General features: G+C 34.9%; 3 protein-coding genes across 3 annotated transcripts; 1 reads left to right on the top strand and 2 right to left on the bottom strand.

Annotated features, from left to right (window-relative positions):
* Nucleotides 1-695: 695 nt before the first annotated feature.
* Nucleotides 696-12,088, top strand: LOC115977501 (MLO-like protein 4). The gene is made up of 15 exons (XM_031099382.1): nucleotides 696-821; nucleotides 1,396-1,453; nucleotides 1,685-1,902; nucleotides 1,980-2,096; nucleotides 2,733-2,793; nucleotides 6,435-6,526; nucleotides 7,261-7,335; nucleotides 7,930-8,015; nucleotides 8,125-8,174; nucleotides 8,273-8,313; nucleotides 8,407-8,577; nucleotides 8,674-8,709; nucleotides 9,653-9,720; nucleotides 10,085-10,145; nucleotides 11,345-12,088. The coding sequence occupies exons 1-15, from the start codon at nucleotides 696-698 to the stop codon at nucleotides 11,771-11,773; spliced, it is 1,689 nt and encodes a 562-aa protein (XP_030955242.1). The 3' UTR covers nucleotides 11,774-12,088.
* Nucleotides 12,089-12,300: 212 nt separating this feature from the next.
* LOC115977502 (ferredoxin) lies at nucleotides 12,301-13,052 on the bottom strand. Its single transcript, XM_031099383.1, has one exon. It carries the CDS (start codon nucleotides 12,957-12,959, stop codon nucleotides 12,519-12,521), a length of 441 nt encoding a protein of 146 aa, XP_030955243.1. The 5' UTR covers nucleotides 12,960-13,052; the 3' UTR covers nucleotides 12,301-12,518.
* Nucleotides 13,053-13,721: 669 nt separating this feature from the next.
* LOC115977500 (transmembrane 9 superfamily member 1) lies at nucleotides 13,722-21,892 on the bottom strand. Its single transcript, XM_031099381.1, has 12 exons — nucleotides 21,570-21,892; nucleotides 19,737-19,929; nucleotides 19,496-19,600; nucleotides 18,428-18,445; nucleotides 18,236-18,333; nucleotides 17,997-18,149; nucleotides 17,664-17,798; nucleotides 17,229-17,395; nucleotides 16,824-16,918; nucleotides 16,296-16,669; nucleotides 15,410-15,683; nucleotides 13,722-14,264 (listed from the first exon to the last, which is right to left on the bottom strand). The coding sequence occupies exons 1-12, from the start codon at nucleotides 21,663-21,665 to the stop codon at nucleotides 14,197-14,199; spliced, it is 1,776 nt and encodes a 591-aa protein (XP_030955241.1). The 5' UTR covers nucleotides 21,666-21,892; the 3' UTR covers nucleotides 13,722-14,196.
* Nucleotides 21,893-24,408: the final 2,516 nt, after the last annotated feature.

Raw genomic sequence — 24,408 nt, 5'->3', positions numbered from 1 at the left:
CTTTCAGCAACTTCACAAGAACAATGTTATGATCATAACTATTTATATAACTTTCGTTATAGCCCACCGCTCAAGTTGTAACTGATAAAAATATAGAAACTACCATTTTTTTTTATTACACACAACTTGCCACATTGCCACACAGTGAGTTGAAGCAAAAGTTATGTCTTTGCTTTGCTCCTTGCATTTTCATTTCACACTCACTAATGGCATGAACTAGATACCAGTAGAAATCAGCCACGTCACTCTCCAACGTAGTGGGACTGTTTGGTCGTTTGCATGTGAAGCCTAGTTCTGTATGTTACAAGGATACTTCTCCCACGTGGGTTTGGTTGGAAAGTTGGAAAGGATTTGGAAACAGAGTCAGAGAGAACAGCAATTTCAATGCAATGGTAAGTGGGTTTGCTTAGAAAATCCCAAACAAATAATAATAAACTATAAATAAGCACACGTTCCAGTGCATAACCATATACACCTTCACCTGATGATGATAAAAAAAGACTACAGAAGGATCTCTCACTTTTGCAAATTCAAACTTCCCCATTTCCTGGATATTTCACTTTCACTTTCACTAACTTTTCTCACTTGGATCTCCATATTTTTGGAAAAATATTCCATTTTTCTCTATAACGTGCTTTTATAGAGTTGCATTGAGAGTTCATGGGCTTTTGCTGTTGTTATTCTTAGTGTGGGAAATGGCGGATTTGTTTAAACAAGGGAGGTCTCTGGCAGAGACTCCAACATATTTGGTTGCTACAGTGGTGACAGTTATGGTCTTTGTGTGCTTGTTAGTGGAGAGATCAATCTACAGATTTGGAAAGGTAAAGCAGGAAAAAGGTTCTTGATAATGTTCTATTGCTCTGTCTAGTTGCTCAAAAAAATGTGGGAAAATGAGAGGTTTTTGAATCTTTGGATTTTTCATGTGGGACCCACTTTAGTGCTTAGTTAATTGTGTTTGGAGATATTAGGGAAGTATCAGTTTTTTTTGTGATTATGATGTGTTTGATTGCTGATAAATTGTGTGAAGATGAAAGGTTAAGATAGTGTTTGAATTGAAGATTGAGTTTTTTTATTCCTTTGGAACCAGCATAACTATTTAGCTTGATTTAAGTGACACCAAGTGTTTGCAGAGTAACAATCTTGTGATAATGCTGTGCTTGGTCAGTGCAAAATTATAAGAAATTGATAAAAATCTCACATAATATAGGAGAAATAAAACTAGTTGGCTTATTCTTTTTAAGTTTGGGAGAATAAACCATAATGCTAAACTTTTGCCCTGATGTTTGGGATATGAAATAGATTATTTGGCTCATTGGGGTGAACATAAATTAGCTAGTAAAATGATCCTTTTTCAAGTTGAAAAAGAAATCTAAATCTCATGTTTGCTGTGTACAGTGGTTGAAGAAGACTAGGAGGAAGGCTCTTTATGCTTCTTTGGAGAAGATTAAGGAAGGTGAGTAATTTATTAATGCCAGCTCTCACTTATGTTAATTGTGGCAAGATACCTGATATGGGTTCTGGGTTTCAAGCTTTGATTTTTGCATTTGTAGTTGATTGTGTCTGCCTCTGATGTAGTTTGTTTTTGTTTGAGTGAGACTCGATCTCTGAGAGTTGAGACTGTCAAAGCATTCTTTATGTGGCAATTTAGTTTGATTGTAGTTAACACTGTTTTCCTTCTTGTTAGAGATGATGCTGCTTGGGCTTCTATCTTTGTTGTTGGCACAATCTGCAAGGTGGATCTCTGAGATTTGCGTAAATTCATCTCTTTTCAGTAGTAGGTTCTATCTTTGTTCCGAGGAAGATTACAGAATGAAGGAGAACATTATGATTAAAAGTTCTTTCTCTTCTACCAATGTTACTGATATTCCTCCAAAAGGTCTTTCAACAAATCAATGTGGGGAGGTAAATTAACTCTCAATATTTGAAAAGTAAGGATTTGTGGGTGACTTGACCTTACTGATGCCAATAATTGATTGCAGGGTCGTGAACCATTTGTGTCATATGAGGGTCTTGAGCAGCTTCACCGATTCTTATTTGTTCTTGGGATCACTCATGTTCTGTATAGTTGTGTGGCAGTTGGTCTAGCTATGAGCAAGGTGCAGCATTCTTTATTTGTATATTTATAGGACCCCATCTGAGCATGTTCACATTGGGAGCTTCTTGCTCTTTTAAGGGGGTGCTTGGATATTACATGAAAACAAATCAATCTGTATTGTGTTTCTATAACATTGAGGGGGTCATTCAAGCTTATCAAAGATGAATTCATTCACATTTTGGAGCTTAAGTGTGGTTCTTTCTCCTTTGGAGGGGTGTTTGGATATTGCATGAAAACAGTTTGATCTATTGTTTTTCTGTAATATTTGAAGGCATGAATTCATCTTTTGAAATGGGGTTTTTCAAAATCATCAAATATGAAGTCATTTAATGATTATACAAAAAATACAAGGATGGGTCATTACCAAAGTATGAGATTGAAAGTCAATGTTTTCTCTGAAACATGATATGGTCCAATCAGTGTGATAAGATAGACTCACTAGCTTTATGGAGCCTGATCCCAACCCCTTGGGGTTTGACACCCATATATTTTTCTTCATATTGCCTCTATGTTAGGTACATATATACTGATTCAAATTCCTCTTCGAATACAATTATATGATTTTATTTTATGTGATGTCCTTTGCCCCTAAATTACCAGGGAGGTTTATTCACTTCTTAATTGCTTGGCTTTGTAGATTTACAGTTGGAGGAAATGGGAAATTCAGGCTAGCTTACTGGCTGAAGAGAATTTGAGAGGTACACAACAAAATTGAACATTGGAATGATTAGTTGACTAGTCTTTGTTCTACACTTTAGTTTTGTGACTTTTGAATTCCTTAAATATTATCATTATTCCTCTGTTTGCTTGCTAACAAAAAGCTGTGAGATGTTTACCTGCCTTTGAGCCCCAGAACCATTCTGCCCATCTTGTCCTACTTGTCCAAAGTTTGCTGAGATTAGATGATTTTCCACTTGAGGCAATCAAAGTTGCATTTTGTTGTGCTAAGATCCTTATAGTTCAACTGGCACCTCCTAGTCCTAGTGTTTCTAATAGAAACGTCCAGGGTTCAAATCCTCCCTTCTTATTGCAACTGTTGAATTATCAAAACAAAACAAAAACAAAAACCTGTCATTTTGTTCCTAAGTAAGAGCAGTAATCCTGCATCACTAAGAAGAGATTAATGAATTTACAATTGGAGCTTTATACATAAACACTAGTGTTTGTGCTGTCCCCTTTTAGGACTAGAACCTCATTTCCATCCCTTTTTCTTAAGGAAGGCTCATTCGGAATCTAAAGGTGCACTCCCTTGCTAAGGAGCTTCCTTTTTGGATCGTCAATAGTATACTCCCTTGCTAAGGAGCTTCCTTTTTGGATCGTCAATAGTATACTCCCTTGCTAAGGAGCTATCAAATGTGCACTGTCCCCTTTTCTGGGACCGTCCCTTGCTAAAGACTACCTACAGTATGATTGTCCCTTGCTAAGGACTAAAAACCATACTGAGTTTCTAATCACGACTTGCCATAGGTTTTCAAAACATATTCAATGTGCTCACAAAATAATCCATTCATACTTCTCAAAATATAAAGACATATTCACACATACAAGTTTAAATAAATTTAAGTTGTCCCACAAGTTTTTCATAAAATGAATAGTTAATGTGCACATCAAACATTTGTAATATATTCATTTATATATAGAATATCAACATATTTCTTTCATATAAAATAGTTTAATAACCAACACTATTTTGGGAAACCCCCCCCCCCCAAAAAAATTAGTAAACACCACTTACCTCTTAATTGCAAAAATAAAGGAAATCAACCTCCCTTAAATCACAACAATTCAGTAGAATTAGAACCTAGCAACACCAAAAATAAGTTCATCAATACACAATTTCCCACATCAAAACTTATTTTCACACTTAAATGGTTTTATCCTAGACAATAATGATATATCTAAAATTCTCCATTTATTCATGTAACTATCCAATTTACTATTGGAAGCCACGTATTGCCTTAAGTTGTTGCCTAGCATTCCCTCTTGATGCACTGGATGTCCATTGACTCTAACATTATATATATAACTATATATATTCAACTTAACATTGAAGGCCACATGAGATTGCTTTAATCCATCAATTTAGTGCTAGAATGCTCTCTTGATGCCGCTGGACATCTACTGACCTTAATATTATATATATATATATATATATATATATATATTAAACAAAAGTAAAAGCTACATAATCAATCAAAGCTTGGACCATACTTTGTAGGGAATAGCATGGCAATACGTGATGTAGCATGGCAATAGCATGACAATTAGTCAAAATGTATTCAGTATTCATAGTTTTTCAGCCTCAATGTTGGACTTAGAATTACTACTCCACTGCGGCTATATAAACAATTGCTATTATAATATTGTAATCATCACTCCAAAGACCCAAAATCTATTACATGGTTGAACTAATGTGAATGCATATAAACTGGTCAACAATTGAGGCTTAGTGTGAAAGCAAATAAACCACAATCGAGGCTTAGTGTGAAAGCAAATAAACCGGTCAACAATTGAGGCTTAGTGTGAAAACAAATTAACCACAAACTCTATTGGTTCAATTCAAAGACTTCCTGACATACGGCCATAACACAATTCTTAATCAAATATAATAACAATTCTAGGAGCCTTTTCTCTATTAGTATAATCATAAAAACCGTACCTATAATCTCTACTCACAACCACAGTGAAGAGAAGCAAAGTTCAGTGGTCTGATGCGGCTAAAGCAAAAAGGAAGCCTTATAAGAATATGCACGTGTAGCTTAAGGGGTAAAAGACTAGGGTTTTCAAGGCCCATATATGTACTTATGTCACCTCACTTAGACTTCATATTCCATAGTATTTATCTTCTTTTTAATACCTTAGGCCCAAATTAATTTAATCCATTTTAATTATAGGCCTCCTTTAAAAATTTACGTATAATAATTTAATTGGTATCAAAATTATGGGGTGTTACATACCCCAGATGGGGTTTCTACCCACATGGGACTTTCACCCAATTAGGGGCCTTGGTCCAGTGAAGGTTCGGCCCAAGTGGAGGGCCTTGGCTGAGGTGGTTCTCCCATACAGAGAATAATAGTGTGGTAGTTACTTTGAGGCTGAAAGAGGACCCAGTGAGACATACGCATAGGTTATGTGAGTTGGTTGTAATAGGCTTTGGACCAGTTTAAATTAATGAGGGTTGTCATTGCCTGTAGATGTGGATATGAAGTTAATAGAACCACATAATCATGTCTTATGTAAATTTAAACACATTAAATCTTGTTGTCTTGTATGGATATCTATTTCATTTTTTCTACGGTATGTTTCCACTGATTCCTAACTCTAACATAGCTCTCACTACCACAACAAACTAGTATTGGAGAAAGGATTTTGTACAACACATTCTTACTTTCCATTAATATTTAAGATCTTGGAGTTTTTAAGTTTGGCATATTTGTCTCTTAACATGATAGCCTCCAAAAAAAAGAAAATGAAATCCAATATGACTATGGAAAAATAACTTTGGTGTTGGCATTACTGCAAGGTGTTAGACATGAAGAAGAAATAGTGATCCTAATTAACTGCTTAACTGCTTATGGTTAAAACCTAGTGTTTGGAACTGAGGGAGATGAGGGGAGAGGAGAGAAGAGTTTCTACTCTCCTTTCCTCTCCCCTCTTCTCCCTCTATCCAAAGTCAAAACACACTTATCACAAATTTGTTTCACATTTGAGACTAAAATGTAATCTGAGAAAGTCTAATTAGTGAAAAGGGATTTGAAGACCCCATAGGCCAAGCATGGAAAAAACTAAGACCATGTGGTTTTAGAATATTGGTTATCTGTTGTTTAGAACTTGATGTAAGGATTCTGATTAAACAAGAAAAATGAATTACATAAAGAAAGATTTTAGCAAGGCGCAAACTGTTCCTTTACCTCAGAGATCACACTGTAAGATAAAGTAGACCACAAGTAGAAAAAGAATGAATAAAATTTTTTTTTTTAACTTAGGTTGTGCTGATGCTTTTTTTCTGGCCACTACACACTAAATTTAGTTTCCCAAAATGTAGACTGGCTAAACTAGTTAGTTTACCTTTAGAATTGCTGCAAGTATGAGATGTGTAACCTTCAGAGGCATCTGCTGCCTCTAGGTATGAGACATTAATTCATGTGCAAAAGGTGGTCAGAGGTGTACCCTTTTAAGTATTTCTGCTTCTTTCAATTGATAGGTATTTGTAATGTGATGTCTGGCTTTATCTTCCCGAAATTTGATAGAGATGCAAGTTTATGTTTTTATTTTGATTATCTTTATATATCCTAGTTTTCAACAATATTAGCTCTCTAATCTTGGATATGTTTTATAGCAAAGAAACCCAAGGTGATGAGGCGACAGTCCACCTTTATTTTCCATCACACTTCTCATCCTTGGAGCAGGAGTCGGGTTCTCATTTGGATGGTGATTTTTCATCCTTATTATGAATATGTAAATTAAGATAAAAATGAATGTACTTGTTTGAAATTTTTTAGGTTAATGACCTTAAACTCTACCTTGGCTGCCAAAAATTTTTCAAATGAAAATAAAATAAGCAGGAAAAAGGAGGGTAAATTAGCTTAGTATAATGCATATTGCATTCCCACACTTTGGAATATAAGATCATTATGTCTCATGTAGTGGAATATATTTACATGCTTCTAGATTATATTGAGAGAGTTTGATTTTCAAGTAAATTATCAGAAGGAAGTTTGATTTTCAAGTAAAATTTTACAGTTTATGTTCCCATTCTCACATCATCTTCTCTTATATGTTGATTACTCAAGAGATAATTTCAATTAGAATCAAGCATATTTGTGATGATCTACATCACAGCTGTGGACACCACATTCTTAATTAAATTACTGTACAAGGTTGATGCAACTTATGTTAAATGGAACTCGCTGTGCCATGTTCTTTTACAAATGCATCTCCATCCATTAAGCTTTTCCTATGGTAATCATCGCAAAAATTTGTGACAGTCACTTCAATATGCTTTTATATAAATAATACTCTGCCAACTTAGTGTCTAACTTTCAGTTGCTTTTCATTCCTTTCTTTTGAACAAAGTAATGTAGCATCTTGTTTTCCCAATCTGTCACTTCTTTAGCTTTCTAAATTTCTGTAAGGTAAAGTTGATTTGTGGGCTAATGGTGCAGCTCTGCTTTCTACATCAATTCAGGAGTTCAATAAAGAAACCAGATTACTTGGCACTGCGTTTGGGTTTTGTCACTGTGGGTACCTAACTTCTTATTAATACCGTTTTTTGAAAATTCAAAATGAATAACAATTTGATTGTGATTTTAATTTACTGACAATCGTGCTAGAGACATGTTAGTCAATATTGGTTAAGGCAAACAAATGCCAAGATTAGCAATGCTGCTCTATGATCTAGTATAATATGTGTGCCTGACTATTTTTGGATTAGCAAAAAATATAATTCATTCATCCAAAAAAAAAAAAGTATAATAGATGTACCAAAAAGATGAAAAGCACACCATATGTCAGTTTAGATTGTTTTATTGTTTCCATTTTAATATTTATTAATAATAAGTAGTTTCGTACTCATATTAATATATCAACTTTTTTTTTCCTTCCTTTTGCTAATTTTCTTTCATATAGCATTTTAAACCTTTACCTTCTAGGTGAACATAGATGTTAGAAGTTGCTCAATTATTTGACATTTTTAGGTCACATGGTCATGATCAGAACTGTAACATCATTGCATGACAGTGTTCTCTCCTCATCATTGAATATCATTTACCCTGAACAGTAAATACCATATTATATTTGTACTGATTTTTGTTGCATGCTTATTTACTATCCAGAAACACAAACTTCCACATTCTTATGATTTCCATAAATATATGGTTCGGAGCATGGAAGATGAATTTCAAGGAATTCTGGGGATTAGGTATGCAGTTTTCTAAAATAATAATTTTTTTCATGCAACTCCAATTAAATTGATAGTAAATCATATCTTAATGTTAAACTTAGAACTGAGTTACCTTTTAACTTTGCAGCTGGCCGCTTTGGGTATATGCCATAGTATGCATCTTCATAAATATTCATGGTAAACTGTCATATCTTCAGAATGCAAATGCAGAGAACCTTTTTTTTTTTTTTTGGCTTTATTTCATGAAATATTTAGTAGTTACCTTATTGCTGCAGGTCTGAATATATATTTCTGGCTTTCTTTCATCCCTGCCATTGTAAGTACTCATTCACTCACAATGTCAGTATAAGGAATCTATATTCTTCTCAAATTAACATCTCTTGCTCAATTGTTTTGCATTTCAAAAAAGCTTGTCATGCTGGTTGGAACAAAACTTCAACATGTTGTCTCCTCTTTAGCACTTGAAATTGGTAAACAAACAGGTCCATCTTTTGGGGGTCAAGTAAAGCCACGTGATGATCTATTTTGGTTTGGGAAACCAGAGATATTATTATGGTTGATACAATTCATCATATTTCAGGTGGTGATTTGTAGTTCATATCCTGTGTCTGATTTATGATTTATATTGTATTTTCTTCATTTGATTTAATGCTTAGCTTCTTTCTTGCGCATGAAGAATGCCTTTGAGATGGCAACATTTATCTGGTCCTGGGTAAGATTAGACTCTCTCTCTCTCTCTCTCTCTCTCTCTCTCTCTCTATATATATATATAGTGTGTGTGTGTGTGGCTTGTGTTTGTCTGCCTGTGTAAAAGCTTGAAAAAAGGTATAAATTAATAGAATGCAATTCTAAAGAAAGTTTTTCATTGTGGAACATACTTGATTAGTTAAAAAATGGAGTACCAGAAAAGATATTGTTGAGATAGCTGAAGCTCTAAAACCAGTATGTTGTGAATGTAGTTAATTATTATTTATAGTGGATGTGAAATAAAAATAGAAAAATAGAACAAACAATCTCACAAGGACACAACGATTTTATGCGATTTGGCATTTAGGCCTATGTCCATAAGCGGTGTTGAGGAAAAAATTGCACTAATAGATGCAACTGATGCACCTCAAATTCAAGCCCTGTAATCAACAGGTATCTTCTTGTTCTCAAGGAAAAGTTATAGAGAATACATATGTATTATTATTATTATCCCTTAAATCTAATCAACAAAATAAAATCTGTAGAAATGTTTGAGTTTGCAATCCTTGCTACTGTTGCTTCTCGTTTACTATATAATGTCCACATGATCTTGATTGCAGGAAAAGGTAGCATTTAGTAGCCTCATTGTCCTGTTTCTAAAGTATCTTAGGAATGAAACAAACAAAGATGGAGGCTGCATATTTGTTATTCAGAATTACATGTCATGATTAATTTAAATCTATGGGATGCAGGTTCATAATATACCAAAGATTCAAACAACTTCTTTGTGTAGTCCTTTTGAAACTCTGAAGAATTTAAAACTAACAAATCTGTTTCCTTGTTAATTGCAGTAATGGTTAGTGCATTAGATAATGATCCGATTACTACTTCTTTGTGCTTCTTTTCAATCATATATAATGAAGTTATAATGGTCTTTCCTTTTCTTTTCTTTTTTATCTCTTGTTTAGTGGGGCTTCAAACAGAGATCATGCTTCATGAAAAACCGTTGGATGATAGTCATTCGGCTGGCTTCTGGGTATTTACTTTCTTAATATGCAGTTCTATTGAAGATGTGTAAATTCCTTTTCATGACACCGAGCTTGTAATGCATATTAATTTGGTGTCTAGCTGCCTGTATCAAGCTCTAATGCATATAATTTTTTGTAACACTCACCCATCAAAACCTAATACCAAGTTCAAAGACTTGAATATGGCATAGGAATGGATTTGAATGCAATCTTTAGGCTTAGAGACAGAAAAGGGGGGGGGGGGGGGGGGGGGGGGGAGGCTGTACTCAGGTTATTAGTTTCATTAACTTATGATCAAACTTCAAACTGATTTCTTATGAATTTGTTATGCGGTCATATGCATCTTATGATTTTCCATTTTGGTAACTGCAGTCTTCTTGTCCAGTTCTGGTGTAGCTATAGTACAGTGCCTCTCAATGTAATTGTTACCCAGGTTTGCGTTCTCTTTTAACTGGTCAAATTTTAATTCTTAAATATGCTGGCATCATCATGTATTTCAAGTTGGTAGTTAGGCATACAGTCTTTGCTACATAGATGAAATACTGTATATCTCAATCAAGGCAGTTGTAAGAACCTATCGAAAAAAAAGGCAGTTGTAAGAAGAATTCCTAAATTTCCAAGTCTTACAGCAGAATTCCAAGCAGCCATAATTTTTAATCCTATTAGAGTTACAAAACCTACAGCCTGTCAAAATGAAGCTCTCGACAACTACTCTGACATTTGGGCCTCAAAATCCTTTGTTTTCATCAGTTTCTACTTTGTTTTTCAGATCAATATTTTTTTTTTTTTTGAGTGTGTGTTCTTTTCAATTTAGTCCTTTGGGATTTTTCGTTTATTAGACCATTGTGTTGGTTGAAGAGGTCCTGTGTAATTTTGGATCATTTTTTAAGTTTTTTAGAATTTTCTCTCTTGTTAGGGTTTGGATTGCAGGCCGTATAAATAGATTATATAGAATCATTCCACATGCTATTATCATCATTAAAACTCAACAGTTTGTTTTTCCTGTCTTTCTGGTATGCCAGACTGTCCTTAACCCTTTCTATGGCACTGGTATATTTGTGCTGTATATGTCTCTCTTTCATGATATTTTTGCAAATAAAAGAAGTAATTGCATTATTCTTTAATTTAAAAATTGTACTTACTTCCTTTGAACATGATTTATATTCAATCACCATGTATAATGCGTTTGATTGGATGGTTGGTGTCAACAATTAAATTGGGAACCCTTGGCCAACAATGATTCGTTCAAGTCATTTTTTCACCAGTTCTCTCACCTGCACCATCATCTCTTATATCATTATGTGCACCTTCACACACTTGATATTAAGGAGTATGTTATCTGCAAGTCAATCTTGCCCTTACCACCTTCATTCATCAACTTGACTTCTATAATATAGCCTTATTCTGCATGAATTCTATAATAGCCTTATTCTGCATGACTTTAATAAAATGCCCTGTGTAGGAGTTGTATTGGTTCCCCTGACTTGAAAGAACTACCAAAGATTTCTTCTCTTTTAAACGGAGATATATCATAGTAATTTAGCTCATAGACTTAATGAAATACATATAGTAGATAGCATGTTTTTGTATCAAATGATATACGTATAATGCTATGATCCTTAATGACTTCAGATGGGATCTCGGTTTAAGAAAGCCGTGGTTTCCGAGAGTGTCAGAGAGTCACTCCATAGTTGGTGTAAAAGAGTGAAGGAAAGGTCTAAATTACGCGATTCTTTGCACTCACATACCACAAGATCAGTATGTTCACTTGATACAACAATTGATGAGAGAGATGAAATAACAGTTGCATCCGGTACTTTATCTCGAAGCTCTTCCATAGGCTCACTCAATCATGTAACTGTGGCATCAGATGAACTTGTCAAACCCGTGCTTGAGACTTCTGACATACCTGGAGAAATCTCATTACGGGTGGAAGAGTTTTTATCAGACTCTATAAGGCTAAGTGAATCACACCCTCCCACCTATGATGAAGAAGACAATGCAAACAGTGGAGAGGAAAGTAAGGTGGATACTCTTTTTGAGTTGTTTCAGAAGACATGAAGGTGTTTATCCACCTAGAATTAAATCACTCTTTGACTGCATTGTAGTTCAAGCTATCATTCTGAGCCAGAAAAATGGAAGTTAATCTCATTAGTGTTGACCAGAGTAAAGGTATGTTTGGAACAGAAGGAGAGGCGAATAGAGGGAAAGGTAATCAGAATATACTAAAATGTAACACGGAAGACATATCCATTTGTCTGATGCATATATACAATTGCAATATGAGCCATTTTTTCTCTATTTTCATTGCAAATTCAGTTTTGTAGATTTGTAGCTTACATTGTCGATTTGGAATATTAATTCAAACAAACTGCAATTCCTCATTGTGCCAGTGCAAAAGCTCCATACCCACAATAATCTTTCTTTTCTTCTCTTTTCTTTTTTTTTTTTTTTTGGTTGTGCTTTTTTTTTTTGAATAGAAAATATTATAATGATTAGAGCTACAAAAATGTTTCCATTTCCAGCATGTCCACAAACATGAATGATGATGCTTAATAAGACATACATAAGCCCACACACGAGCAATCTTGTCAGCAAAACCCATAGAATATTATTATTATTAAGCTACAGCAGTTCATTTGTGACTACAAATGAAAGAAACAAAAAACATAAAAAAGAGCTACTCATTTAAACACAACAACCATTTCCCTGGACTTTCACCAAGCCACCAAACCAACCAACCAACAAAACATTATGAAGTGACAGAGGGAGAGAGAGCAGCCATAGTGAATGTGTATTCACATTTTTAGCCAGTGAGTTCCTCCTCCTTGTGGGTCTCAATGACAACATCAGACTGTGGATAAGCAACACAAGTGAGAACCCATCCTTCTTCAATCTGCTCATCATCAAGGAAGCTACCATCAGACTGATCAATTTTCCCTCCCTGAACTTTCCCTGCACATGAAGAGCAAGAACCAGCCCTGCATGAGTATGGGATGTCAATACCAAGCTCCTCAGCCTGGTCCAGAATGTAAACATCATCTGGGCATTCAAATTCTTGTGGCCCTTCAGGTGTAATGAGCTTGACCTTGTGAACAGCCATTGCTGTTATACGTCCTCCACGACCACCTTTTACGCCGAAAAGAGCCTGGCCGACGCAAGGAAGTGATCGTAGACTTGTCACCGGCTGCCGGCGGATGAAGGAGGTGCTAACCATGGTGCCAGAGAGAGCAGCTGTGGTTGCCATTTTTCTTGGTTGGTAAGGCTGAGGAGAAAGTTTGGAAGGCTAAAAAGAGTGGGAGAGGCAACTATTGTTGATAATGGGAAGGGCTTGTGGAAATGGTGTGGCTATTATGTGATGAACTGAGTTGGCAACAAACCCTATCTGCCACTTGGCAACCTCTCGTGGCTCACTTTATCTTTTTATTATCACCATAATTTTATTGGTGACTGTGGTAGACACAATCGTCTGATAAAAATTTGTATTTTTGGCATTTCTTTAAAGAATGAAAATGGGGTTTATTTTTTCTTATTCTAATATTATGGCAGGATTTCTATTTTGGGGAAGGGGGTAAAAGAGAATTACTACCTTTTTTCTTTTGGTTATAGATCTGAAAAAATATTTGCCACAAATTGCATAGGTAACGTGCAAATCACATAGCCACACAACATTTTGAAAGAGACAAGGCCACCACCAATTTTCCAATTTATCATAGACGTTGCAAAGAACAAACAGGAGAAGAGAAAAAAAAAAAAGATGGGTCAATTTGTCTTTTTTTCACAGCATGGAAAAAAATGGACCCTTGATATAAGTTCTAACAACAGGAATCTACAAAATGGGCATTTAAAACCTTCTTGAATGCCATGCACACATGACCTTAAAAGTATTTGCTTAAGTTACTGGAATCAATAAAAATGTGTGTGGAATCAAAATTGAAATAATGAAAAACAAAAACAGATTGGATGCGACCCCACCATTAGAAGACTAGACAAAGCATACATGCAGGTATAGAAACAAAATCTGTAAATTCTTACATATTCAGAATCACAAAATTCATTACTAAAAATGTATTTTCCCTCACAAGTTCTTTGTCCCAAAGATGTGCAGGTACAGAACTAAATAAAAAGAACAGAAGAAATTAGGCATCAATCCTTACACAGGGAACCTATTTGTAAAGGGACAAAGAAGAAAATAATAAATGACAAGAGTCCGATATTTTGCTAAATTTCCATACTATAGAAACAATTTCTGATTCCTAAATTAAGGCCTTTCACTTACAGCTGGGGAAAACACAAAAAATCTCAGGGCATCCCCTAGTCTAGAGAAAGAAGAAGAATACATCCCCATCCTCAAACCCTGTGATTTGAATCTGTAGAAAATGCTGTCCCTCGTACATGACCACAAGCTTCCTCTCAAAATTTATTGTGTCCTAACTGAAGTGCTCAGGGAAGTGGCATGCAGTCTCTTTCTTCTCAGAAGAATCCTAGTCGCACTTGATGTTTCTGTAGATCCTCCTCACAAACAAATTAGAGCCCAGGTAACCCACAGCTCCTGCACAATTAAAACGATCAAATCAATGTTCAAGCACCAAAAGATAACATCTTTTCTCATTTGTTTGGCCAGGCTGTATGTGGATGTGTCAGTAGCCTATCAACCAGACGTTCTTAGCCTCATCTCAGCCGCAAAAATCACCAACATTACTGTGGTAAATGACTATAAATCAATAAGACATGCTTCAATAGAACCCATGCCAAAGACGGTTGAAACTTACTAGTCAACCATGGAAAATTGACTATGGAGAGCCTAAGGCCTAATAGAACCACTGGCTCAAAAAATTTAAAAAGACCTAGTGCCAAGTGCCAACAATCTTGTAGCTCAAGTGGCACCTCCTGTTATTTCCAACAGAAGCATCCAGGGTTCAATCCCTCAACCCCCAACTATTGAATATCAATAAATATTTAAAAGGACCTACTGAAATTTTCATTTCCACCTCCATTGCCTTGACAATTTAAGCTTTGGCTGAAGTTACAATGATAAATAAAGATTTCGCTATGGATTCCAATCATACAAGGCTTTAGTGTCAGAATAAGAGTTGGATCCCTAAAAATTGAACATAAAGATAATATATAACCTAGGAATCAACATTCAGGCTTTGCTTGGAATTGGCACCAGGCAAGAAAGCAAAACCTAGGAATCCACAATTAGGGTCACCTCGAAATAGCACCAAGATGTTGAAGTAAACTCCAACAAATAATTTTTTTTTTTTTTTTTTTTTTTTTTTGATAAATCTCCAACAAATAATTTTTACTCAAGTAAACCTTAAGCTTTTCCAGTGGAGTACAATAGTGTGCTTATATAAACTATGCTATGACTTAACCCTAAATTTTCTACCTAATTATTAAATTACAAAAATTCCCTAGATTCTAGGAATTTAAATTAAAATACTAATAACATAAATAACTAATAAGAACTAAAATAAAATGCAACGGAAAAAAATGCAATTGACCTTAAAGAAAACTAAATTAAAATAAAATTTTCTTTCCACTGCCTGCATTAGAGAGAGTGCCAGCATTTTAAGATAAATAACTCATTGAGAGAGATTTTGACATTAAAAAATTGGAAAAGAATGTCAAAGCAACAAAGAAAAAACAAACAAACAAAAGGATTAGTGTTACAATAAAATTGTGATAACTTACCACAGAGGATTCCTAAACCGAGACAAAACATCAAAGTGTATCCAAAATAGAAGCTGGTCTGAAAGAAGCCAGACATCTTGGTCTTCACATAATAGTAGTATATCGAATAAAGGTACACGTAGACAGCTGTTGAGGCAGCAGAGAAGAAAGAAGTCCACTGCCAATGATAGTTCTCAGCATTCAGCAAGAAGTACGTACCCACAATGGTCACACAAACAGTGACAATAATGAGAATCACGAAAACCAGCAGCATAAATCCGTACACATAGTACACCTGTTAAGCATAAAGAGCTAAGATGAGTTACTCAAATTCAACATTTCCTCAAACTGTATTGTGCAGACATACTAATTTCTATTTTCAACATAAATTTTAACATCCATCTGTCTAAAGAGGCCACCAGGAAATATTAATACCCTTGTTATAAAAAAATAGATGAGAGGGAGATTGTTCCAACAAAATATAATAAGCTTTCCAACAAATTAAATTCCTGTCACAAGTAATCTTTCCAGACAATGTAATTGTCAATGGAAATCTGTTGTATTATAATGCTGAATATCAATGTCACTATGTAACTACAACTTAGCACTAAACCGCAAAATAAAGCTAATAAATGTTTCCTAAGGCACAGACATGTATGCCATAGTTCATGGTATTTTCAGAGGTGCAAATCAGCCATTTGAAACCTGTCTTCATATTTTGTAAAAAGAGATCACGAAATGTGTTAAAATTTTCACTAGCTATGTGTGGTAGTTATTTCACCATCTCCTGTAATTCCAAACTAGAAAATAGCTTCATGCCTTCAAATGCCACACAATAATCACTTAATAGAAATAACTCCAAATCCTCCTTATCAATCAAAACAACCCACAGAATTGTGGAACTCACCTTGTAATTCCAGAAGGATGTAAAGACAAAATACATCTCAATGAATATGCTGCCAAAGGGTAGCAATCCACCCATAATTGAGACCACAGATGGTGTGAGATACCATTTCTTCTCAGGAATTGGACGAGGAATGGTCTTCACACGACAAGGATTGTTTGGAGCACCACTCCAATTTCTTCCAACAACTGTACCAAGAAGTGCCAGAGGGAAAGAGATGAAGGCCCATATGACAAAGACAACAACCATAGTGCCAAAGGGAATGGCCGCTAGAGAACCGTAGAAGATAGCAACTGTGTTCAAGATGAACCCAATACCAAAGCACATAAATGGAAATAGAGATGCTGTGAGGATCATGGACTTTATCCAATTTTTCCCTGACAGAATGACATAGAAGTTATACAAAAATTAATAATGCACAAAAAAGAAACATCTAAGAAAAGCATTACAAAGCTGAAATAGAACCCAAATATAAAAGCAACAGAATAACAGAAATAAGCAAATGAGGCTACTTATGGTCAAAATTCCTACCCCCATGGCGCGAGTACATCCCACCACTCACATAACCAGAAATGAACGATGTAAGAGCATAACATACAATGAAAGTTGTGATAATCGCTCCTCTCCTGAGCCACATAAATAAAAATTAAAGAACGTTATAACAGCAATGATAAAATGAAAGGAAAACATATGCTACCAGCAAATGCATCTATGTTACTGTTCAGGTTTATACACGCCAAAATATAAGTCTCAAGACACAAGATGAAATAAATTATAACCCGTTAGTCACTAGTAACGCCAATGAGCTCTAAATTAAACAGCACCTCCTCCGCTTGTAACAGCAAGGAGGAGGGTAAGGTCATGAGTGCAAGATTCACCAACTGCATGTGTAATTAACCAACAAAAAAAAAGGTCATCATTAACTTCTCAACATACCCAATATACAACATTCCAACAATTGCCAATAAGATGACGAGGAGAACAAGCAACGCAAGCTGAGCACCTGTACCAACAACAGCCGAAAGAAGAACCAAATTGCGAGGAGGCCGAAAAACATCACCATGCACAAGTTTCCAACCAGACTCTTCACTAACATCTCTCTCCTAAGAAAAAAGCAGCAAAATAGCAACCAAAAACATCAGAGCTAGCAACAATTTTGATTTCTTTAATTAAAAGAAAAAAGGAACATTATCAACAAACAATTAACAAAAGAAAAATGACAATTTTTACCTTTTTTTTTTGTTTTTTGATCGGTAAAAATGACAATTTTTACTTTTGTAAATGGTTTTTACCTTTCGTTATTTAAACCAAAAACAAAAACAAAGAAAACAAAAGAATTGACAACGGAAATGCAAGTGAATTGAGCACTACCAGAGTCTCCAGATCATCATCTTCCCGAGCATATTTTGCATAGTCATTCCTAAGAGTTCGCATTAATATCATTGACACCAAACCAGTGAGGAAGATAACCATCATAAATGAGTTAAAAATGGAGAACCAATGGATCTGCAGATTAACCATACACACACAACTCTCAATAACAGAAACAAGTATGGGAATAAGGGTAATCAAGAAGTCCATAAAAAAAGAAACACTTACAAATATCTGAAATGACTTTAGTCAAAAATACAAAATTGGGGGCTCATGATATTGGAAACAATGCAATGTACAGTTAGAAAATAAGCAGCAGCCATATTATGTTACCTGATGCTCAAAGAAAGGATAATCCAGATAAACATCAAAACGACGTGCAAAAGTGACATTAGTTGGCATCCATTTGACAGAATATGTCATGTCTAATTTTTTTCCAACTGTCAAAGGCTTTGGGCCCTCTTGAGTGAGATTCACATGAATAATCTGCAAGTATAGAAGCATAACCATGATTCTGGGAAGAATCCTAAATTCCCATCATAGAATTCATATGCAATTTTGAAAAGCATAACCTGATCTTTGTTGAATTGGACAACAATTTTCTTATGCGTGAAAAGAACATGCTTGCCATTATCACTGTTCTTATCTGGATGCAACGCACCAACAAAACCTATAACATAAATAAACAAAACAAAACAAATTATCATGAGCCATCAAATTATATTCAAGCTAAATATAACCACCAGAGTGAGTTATATGCATACCCCATAAAGGCAGATCATCTGAACTTGTATCCAGCATTCCGAAGACCAACATTAGAAAAGAGAAAAGAGATCAAGCGTAAGTGCTCCGATATGCCATGAAATAGAGCAAAGGCAAAACAAAATTTGCATACAAAACATATACAACAGCCCACACATGAATTTTCAAGATTACAATAGTATAAAGCAATATGGTCATTAGATCAACATATCTACACCCGTGTAGGTGCAGCACTATGCAACAATGAATATTGGTATAATTGTGCATTCAAAGAGAGTCACAAAAGCTAGTAATGATTTCCAAACTATTTTTCATGAGAGTCAGAATCAGTAGTCACAGTATAATTGTGCCTTCAATGAGTCATAAATGCTAGAAATGATTTTTAAACAATGACTTTTTGTTAGTCAAAATCAATTAATTATAATTTCAATACTGAAGATTGTTGAAATTTTGGTATTGAACATCAGTTTGGAACTCTAAACAGGTTTTAACTCCTAAATATCTTAGAATTTTTTATTCCCATCCGTTCTTTAGGTAGTCTGAACCAATAAAGTACGTGCACCAACAAAAACCATCTTAAGTATCACAAGTTTTACAAGAATGTACAAGCCCATTCTAACCGCTTATAAATCTACAGTTATCTTCTTAAAAAAAATTCACTTTGTATGAATGTGCCCATGCTACTACACAAGACATACGCCTTTGGGAGGTAGCATAGCAGAAAACCTACTACATTTTCTGTGACTGCTGAGGGAACATGATTTCCCATCATTTTTCTAAGAACTATTTTCTTGTAATGCAAATACAATAGGATTGAAGTTATTATTATATCCATATCTAGCTTTGCTTTCCCACAACAAATCCAGACCTACTTGCATCTAGCTTTTCTTCCCTCTCTCTGGAATTACATACTAAATGCATTTCAAATAAACATTATAATTTATTTCTGTACAAGTTAGGCATGTCTCTAAACCTTCTACAGGACTCCCATATGCATCAGCCCACATCCTATAATAAAATATCATCAACTTATATTAGTAAAACATCAACAGATTCAATGAAGAACATACCCACAAAGAATTCAAACCAGTAATTGTTCTCAATTGCATCCTTGAAATGTTTAACTGTTGCCTCATCAAGTTCCAGTTGACAAATGACAGCCTTATCCACATTTTCTGTGGAAGGAAAAGCCAACACATAAGACTAAATTCAATTCAATTAAGCCTTAATTCCAATTATATTAGGGTCAGCTCAAGCAATTAACTCCACTTCAATGTCAAATTTAAGTGATAAGACGGAAATTGTACGTACTATCAAACTTTATATCGATCTGGCTATCTATAAGTTCATTTCCACCGAGGACCTCACCCAGACCACCCCATTTGTGAGCAGCATTGCCTTCTGGACGACAAAACGGAAGGCTGTAATAATTGTATGTTTCTTGTGGATTATTATAGGGACCAACTTTATTTACCCAAAGGGTAACTGGGTCATCTTGTTGATACTGCAGAAGAGACAAAAAGAGTATCAACAAAAGTATCTTAAAAATTCATATCAAAATGCAGATACAACAAAACATTGGAAAACCATTGGAGTTAGTAAAGGAAAAGTCTGCAGTACAGTTCCCAGAGCACATACTATACTACACAACAACAACAACAATGAGTACACAGAAAGAATCTAGAAAAAATAACAGGGCCAGCCCACCTTATATGATTTGTTTTTGAAAAATAAACAAGGATACATCCTCAAAAAAAGGAAAATGTTATTTATATAATTTCCCAATCAGATTGTTGTTCCTTTCCTTATACGTACCACAACTCATGCACCAATACAAAATTGAAACTGTTACTTCACTGATGCTTTTTAAAGGAAGGAAAGAATGCAACTTTGATTTGAACAAAAATAGCAATTTGTGTCATATTGTACAACAAGAAAATGAAGGAACAAAAAGTAGAAAGAGAATATGATAACCACTGACGAAGTTCAGAAAGTTTTCTCTAGTTTTTTTCCCCCTTAAATAAAAATACTTGACAAGGATCCTCAATGTCAATAACAGCATCTCCCCAAAACTTCATGAATACGGGTCACAGGTGCAAATCAGATAGGCAATTGAGATTCATTTCTTGGAGTGCTAGTGGGTGGCCCAGACCCCACTCGCCAAAATCTAATAAAATAAACCAAACGAAAAGAGATTGACCGTCTCCAATGACGCAAATATGCTCTTGGCCGCTAAAGTCAAAGCATTCTACATAAGTCAACCAGTATAATTTCTTTATCCACGACTCCACATGAAAAACCTCTCAAAACACATCCTATCAGAACTAGATCCAACAAAAAAATTTCTTCTGATTGATAAGTTACACAAACACCCAATGACCTCAACATCCACTCAACTAGATCCAACATGTAGCAATAACAAAATCATACGCCCGTTAGTCATAATTCTAGAAACTTTAAAAAGCATACAAAAATGCATATCATATCACCATAAAAGAAACCCACCATTAAAAAACACCAGCAACTCTACAATCCCACTAACCCCACCCCCCCTACAACCAAATTCACCTATACTGCAACCAAAAACTACTATCACATTGACAATAATAACACTCGCGATATGATCAACCCACCAACCCGACATCTCCCCCTCACAACAATGAATATTAGGTTCATGAGCTTAACTGCATAAGCAGAATTGAGATAATCAGTTACATTATCTCTCTCGCGATAAAATGTACCCATTAGGTTCATTGACTTAAGCAAAAAAATTGAGCTAATTAGATTCATCAACGAGCAATAAAAACCCACTAAAATTCACAAATCAAAGTCCAAATCTTTCGGGAAAACGAACCAAACAAACAAACAGAAAAATCAAACAATTAGGTTCACATGAAGCTTAAGCAACAAAAAATTTGAACTAATCAGATGCAATAACCAAAGTCCAAATCTTCAAACAAATCACGAAAGCGTTACAAATCCCATAGATCTGAATCGGGAATTGAACAACAACAACAACAAAAACAAAAACAAACACGAACACGAACGTAATGAACAAGATCTACGAGTCGAATCGGCGAGTCATTGACTCGGCTAGGGTTCGCAGTGGAAAGCTTCAGAGAGAGAGAGAGAGAGAGAATTTACCTTGTGATCTGAGTCGGAGGCGAGTGATACGGAGGAGAGGGAAAGGAAGAGGAAGAGAAAGGAAAGGAAAGAGAGAGATCGGACGGTGGAGGACATGGGTGATGGCCGGAGAGAGACGGATCTGGGACGGTCCAGATTCTTCCTTTCCTAAAAGGGTCGCTCAAGCTCAAAGACTTTCCGTTAGCTTTGATTTCCTATTTATTTTTTTGTAAAATTTTTCCTTCCTTCCTGTGTGCTATGCTAAAGCTACCCCCCTTCCTTTTTAGAGTGGGTTTGTTTGAGTGTGTTTGTGTTTTGAGTGTGAATGACAAAGTTGAAGCCGTTTACTAAAAATTTCCCCATTTTTTTTTGGTTTTTATATATATGTTTTGTTGGGTATTATAACCTTATAGGCCCAAGTTTTGTACTTTTAGGCTTTGATTTCTTTTGTGTTAAAGACTTTTTGGGCAGGTTCATAACTCATGTATGATTGGGCCTTCTTTCAAGCCCATATTGTTTTACAAAACAATTATGAATATAATATGGATGAACAGACTTCATCCACATTATAGCAGGATAAGAAAGTCTCGCTCTTTGAGTTAGGGCATGTGAGCAAAAGAAAAGCTCTGTAGAGAGCTAGTATAAGACAGAATGTCTTTCACTAGGTGACTGAAGGAAGTCTAAGATAATTTCCCACTCCGAAGAGCATTAATGGAACTATAATAACCTTTTTTCTTTGTGTATTAAAAAAAAATTTGGGTTCACCCTCCTATGCTTATCCTAGGAAAAAATAGTGGGTTTGGCAATCGGGCAAAGGGTAAAACTTAGCACTTTGTTGCTTTGATCGATTAAAAAAAAAAATAGTGTTGTCTTAGAACAATTAAATTCAATGCATTAAAGTGTTTGAATTCAATTGTGTATGTGATTTAGTCTTTGGTAAAATATCAAGAGAAAGTGCATTTGGATGAGTCTCTTTTCATTAGCTTATACAGTTTATTATGTAAAAATATAATTGTACCTTAGAAAATATAATATTTTAAAAAATGATATAAGATTTGTGACAAACCTTAGGCTACAAGCCTAAAACCAACAATAGAAAAATGGCATGTGATCACTTACTACACCACAATTTGAAGTGATTTAATACAATTGTTTTTTTTTTTTAAGGGTGATTTAATACAATTATTTTAAGTGAATTATGTGTTCTACACATTACATGATCACGTGTCATCTTCCAATTATTGATTGTAACTTTATAGCCAAACTCTAACATTTAAAACTAAGTGTACAACCCTTTTTCTTATCATGAAAATAAGTTGAATCAAACAAGCCTAGGTTGCAAAATTTTCATCAGTCAGAGCAATTGGGTCTCTTACCTCAATTCATCCCCAAAATATGTGTAGGCCCAGTTAGGATGCTCATAGTTCATGCATAATTGGGCCTGTCACCCAATGTTTTTTTTTTCCCTATAGCCCAATTATGTAAGATTAGGGGTGTCAATTCGGGTTAGCGTGTCGGGTTCGTGTCGTGTCGAGGTAGGGGTATTAGACTAAATGGCTCAACCCTAACCCGACCCATTTAATAATCGTGTCAGGATCCTTCAACCCTAACCCTACCTGTTAATAAGGCGGGTTGACCTGACCCAACCCATTTGACACGTTTAATAAACGAGTCGTGTTGGGTTGACACGAATGTAACACAACCCATTTCAACCTGCATAATATTAAATATAACATCCATCTATAAATTATTATTTTTTTATATCCCAAAAATCAGTGCATACACTTTAAGTTTTCGACCCACATTCAAAATAATATAGTTCAATAAAAATATAACATTCATCTAGAAATAAGTTCTTTACACTCCAAAAGAAGTGCAACACTTCAACCCAAATTCAAAATAACGTAGTTTAATAAAAATAAAATAACATAGTTCAACAAAAATATAATATCCTAGGAACAGCAGACTAATCTTGACCATGACCACGATTATCATCCATAGATTCTTTGTTGATGTCCAAGTTCATAAAATTTTCCTCAAGCTCATCCAATTTTAGAGGTTTAGGGTTTGTAGGGTATAGAGATTTAGGGTTTGTGAAGTTTTAATTTTCAATTACATCCCTTGTAAATTTTTGTAATTACTTACTTTTCTTTTTAAATTTAAAATATATATTGGATATAAAAGGTATTTGACAAATATAAAATAAAATAATTATTTATTTGTTATACAAGTTAAACGGGTTGTATTAAGTGGGTCATTTCGGGTTTGACACAAATAAATTGGCGTGTCAAACGTGTCTATTGCGGGTTACGCGAGTTGACCTGCTTATGACACGTTTCTTATCGTGTCGCTTTCGAGTCGACCCGTTTATGACCCAAACCCATTAAGGTCCAACTCTAACCCGGAAAAAACCGTGTTGGGTTCGTGTCGTGTTCGTGGGTTGGGTCGAACATTGACACCCCTATGTAAGATTGAAAGAACCTTCTTGCACTCTTTTCCCTTCTTTTTTTTCCATTCCTATCCTCCTCCATTTGTCCTTTGAAAATCGGGGCTAATTGACAAGAAATCAAGGAAGTGTTGCCATGCCAGGTTTGAGTTGTTTTAATTTTTAAATTAAGTTAAATTAAAAATATATATATATATATATATATATATAACCATTTAGCTGATGAAGCCCGCTACATTGGCAAAATATAACTATATTAATTTGTTTCCACATTTAACATTTTTCCAAAAATATATATATATTCTAAAAAATTATCTCATTTTTTTTTTTTATATTTGGTAGCAACCTTAAAATGAGTTAGAAAACTATCTTTAAACTTCCCTTATTTATCTTAGCATGAAATAGAGTTGTTTT

The sequence above is a fragment of the Quercus lobata genome, chromosome 2, assembly GCF_001633185.2.
Source record: "Quercus lobata isolate SW786 chromosome 2, ValleyOak3.0 Primary Assembly, whole genome shotgun sequence".
Lineage (NCBI taxonomy): Eukaryota > Viridiplantae > Streptophyta > Magnoliopsida > Fagales > Fagaceae > Quercus > Quercus lobata.
This window is presented reverse-complemented; position numbering and strand designations above follow the sequence as displayed.

What these genes read in the sequence shown, in the direction of transcription:
- LOC115977501 (XM_031099382.1), top strand. Translation starts at nt 696, where the DNA reads ATGGCGGATTTGTTTAAACAAGGGAGGTCTCTGGCAGAGACTCCAACA. An exon ending in GTCGGGTTCTCATTTGGATG is followed by an intron (nt 6,527 to 7,260) that starts GTGATTTTTCAT and finishes CTAATGGTGCAG; the next exon opens with CTCTGCTTTCTACATCAATT. An exon ending in TCAATGTAATTGTTACCCAG is followed by an intron (nt 10,146 to 11,344) that starts GTTTGCGTTCTC and finishes TAATGACTTCAG; the next exon opens with ATGGGATCTCGGTTTAAGAA.
- LOC115977502 (XM_031099383.1), bottom strand. Translation starts at nt 12,959, where the DNA reads ATGGCAACCACAGCTGCTCTCTCTGGCACCATGGTTAGCACCTCCTTC.
- LOC115977500 (XM_031099381.1), bottom strand. Translation starts at nt 21,665, where the DNA reads ATGTCCTCCACCGTCCGATCTCTCTCTTTCCTTTCCTTTCTCTTCCTC. An exon ending in GATGTACTCGCGCCATGGGG is followed by an intron (nt 16,670 to 16,823) that starts GTAGGAATTTTG and finishes TCATTCTGTCAG; the next exon opens with GGAAAAATTGGATAAAGTCC. An exon ending in CATCCTTCTGGAATTACAAG is followed by an intron (nt 15,684 to 16,295) that starts GTGAGTTCCACA and finishes TATGCTTAACAG; the next exon opens with GTGTACTATGTGTACGGATT.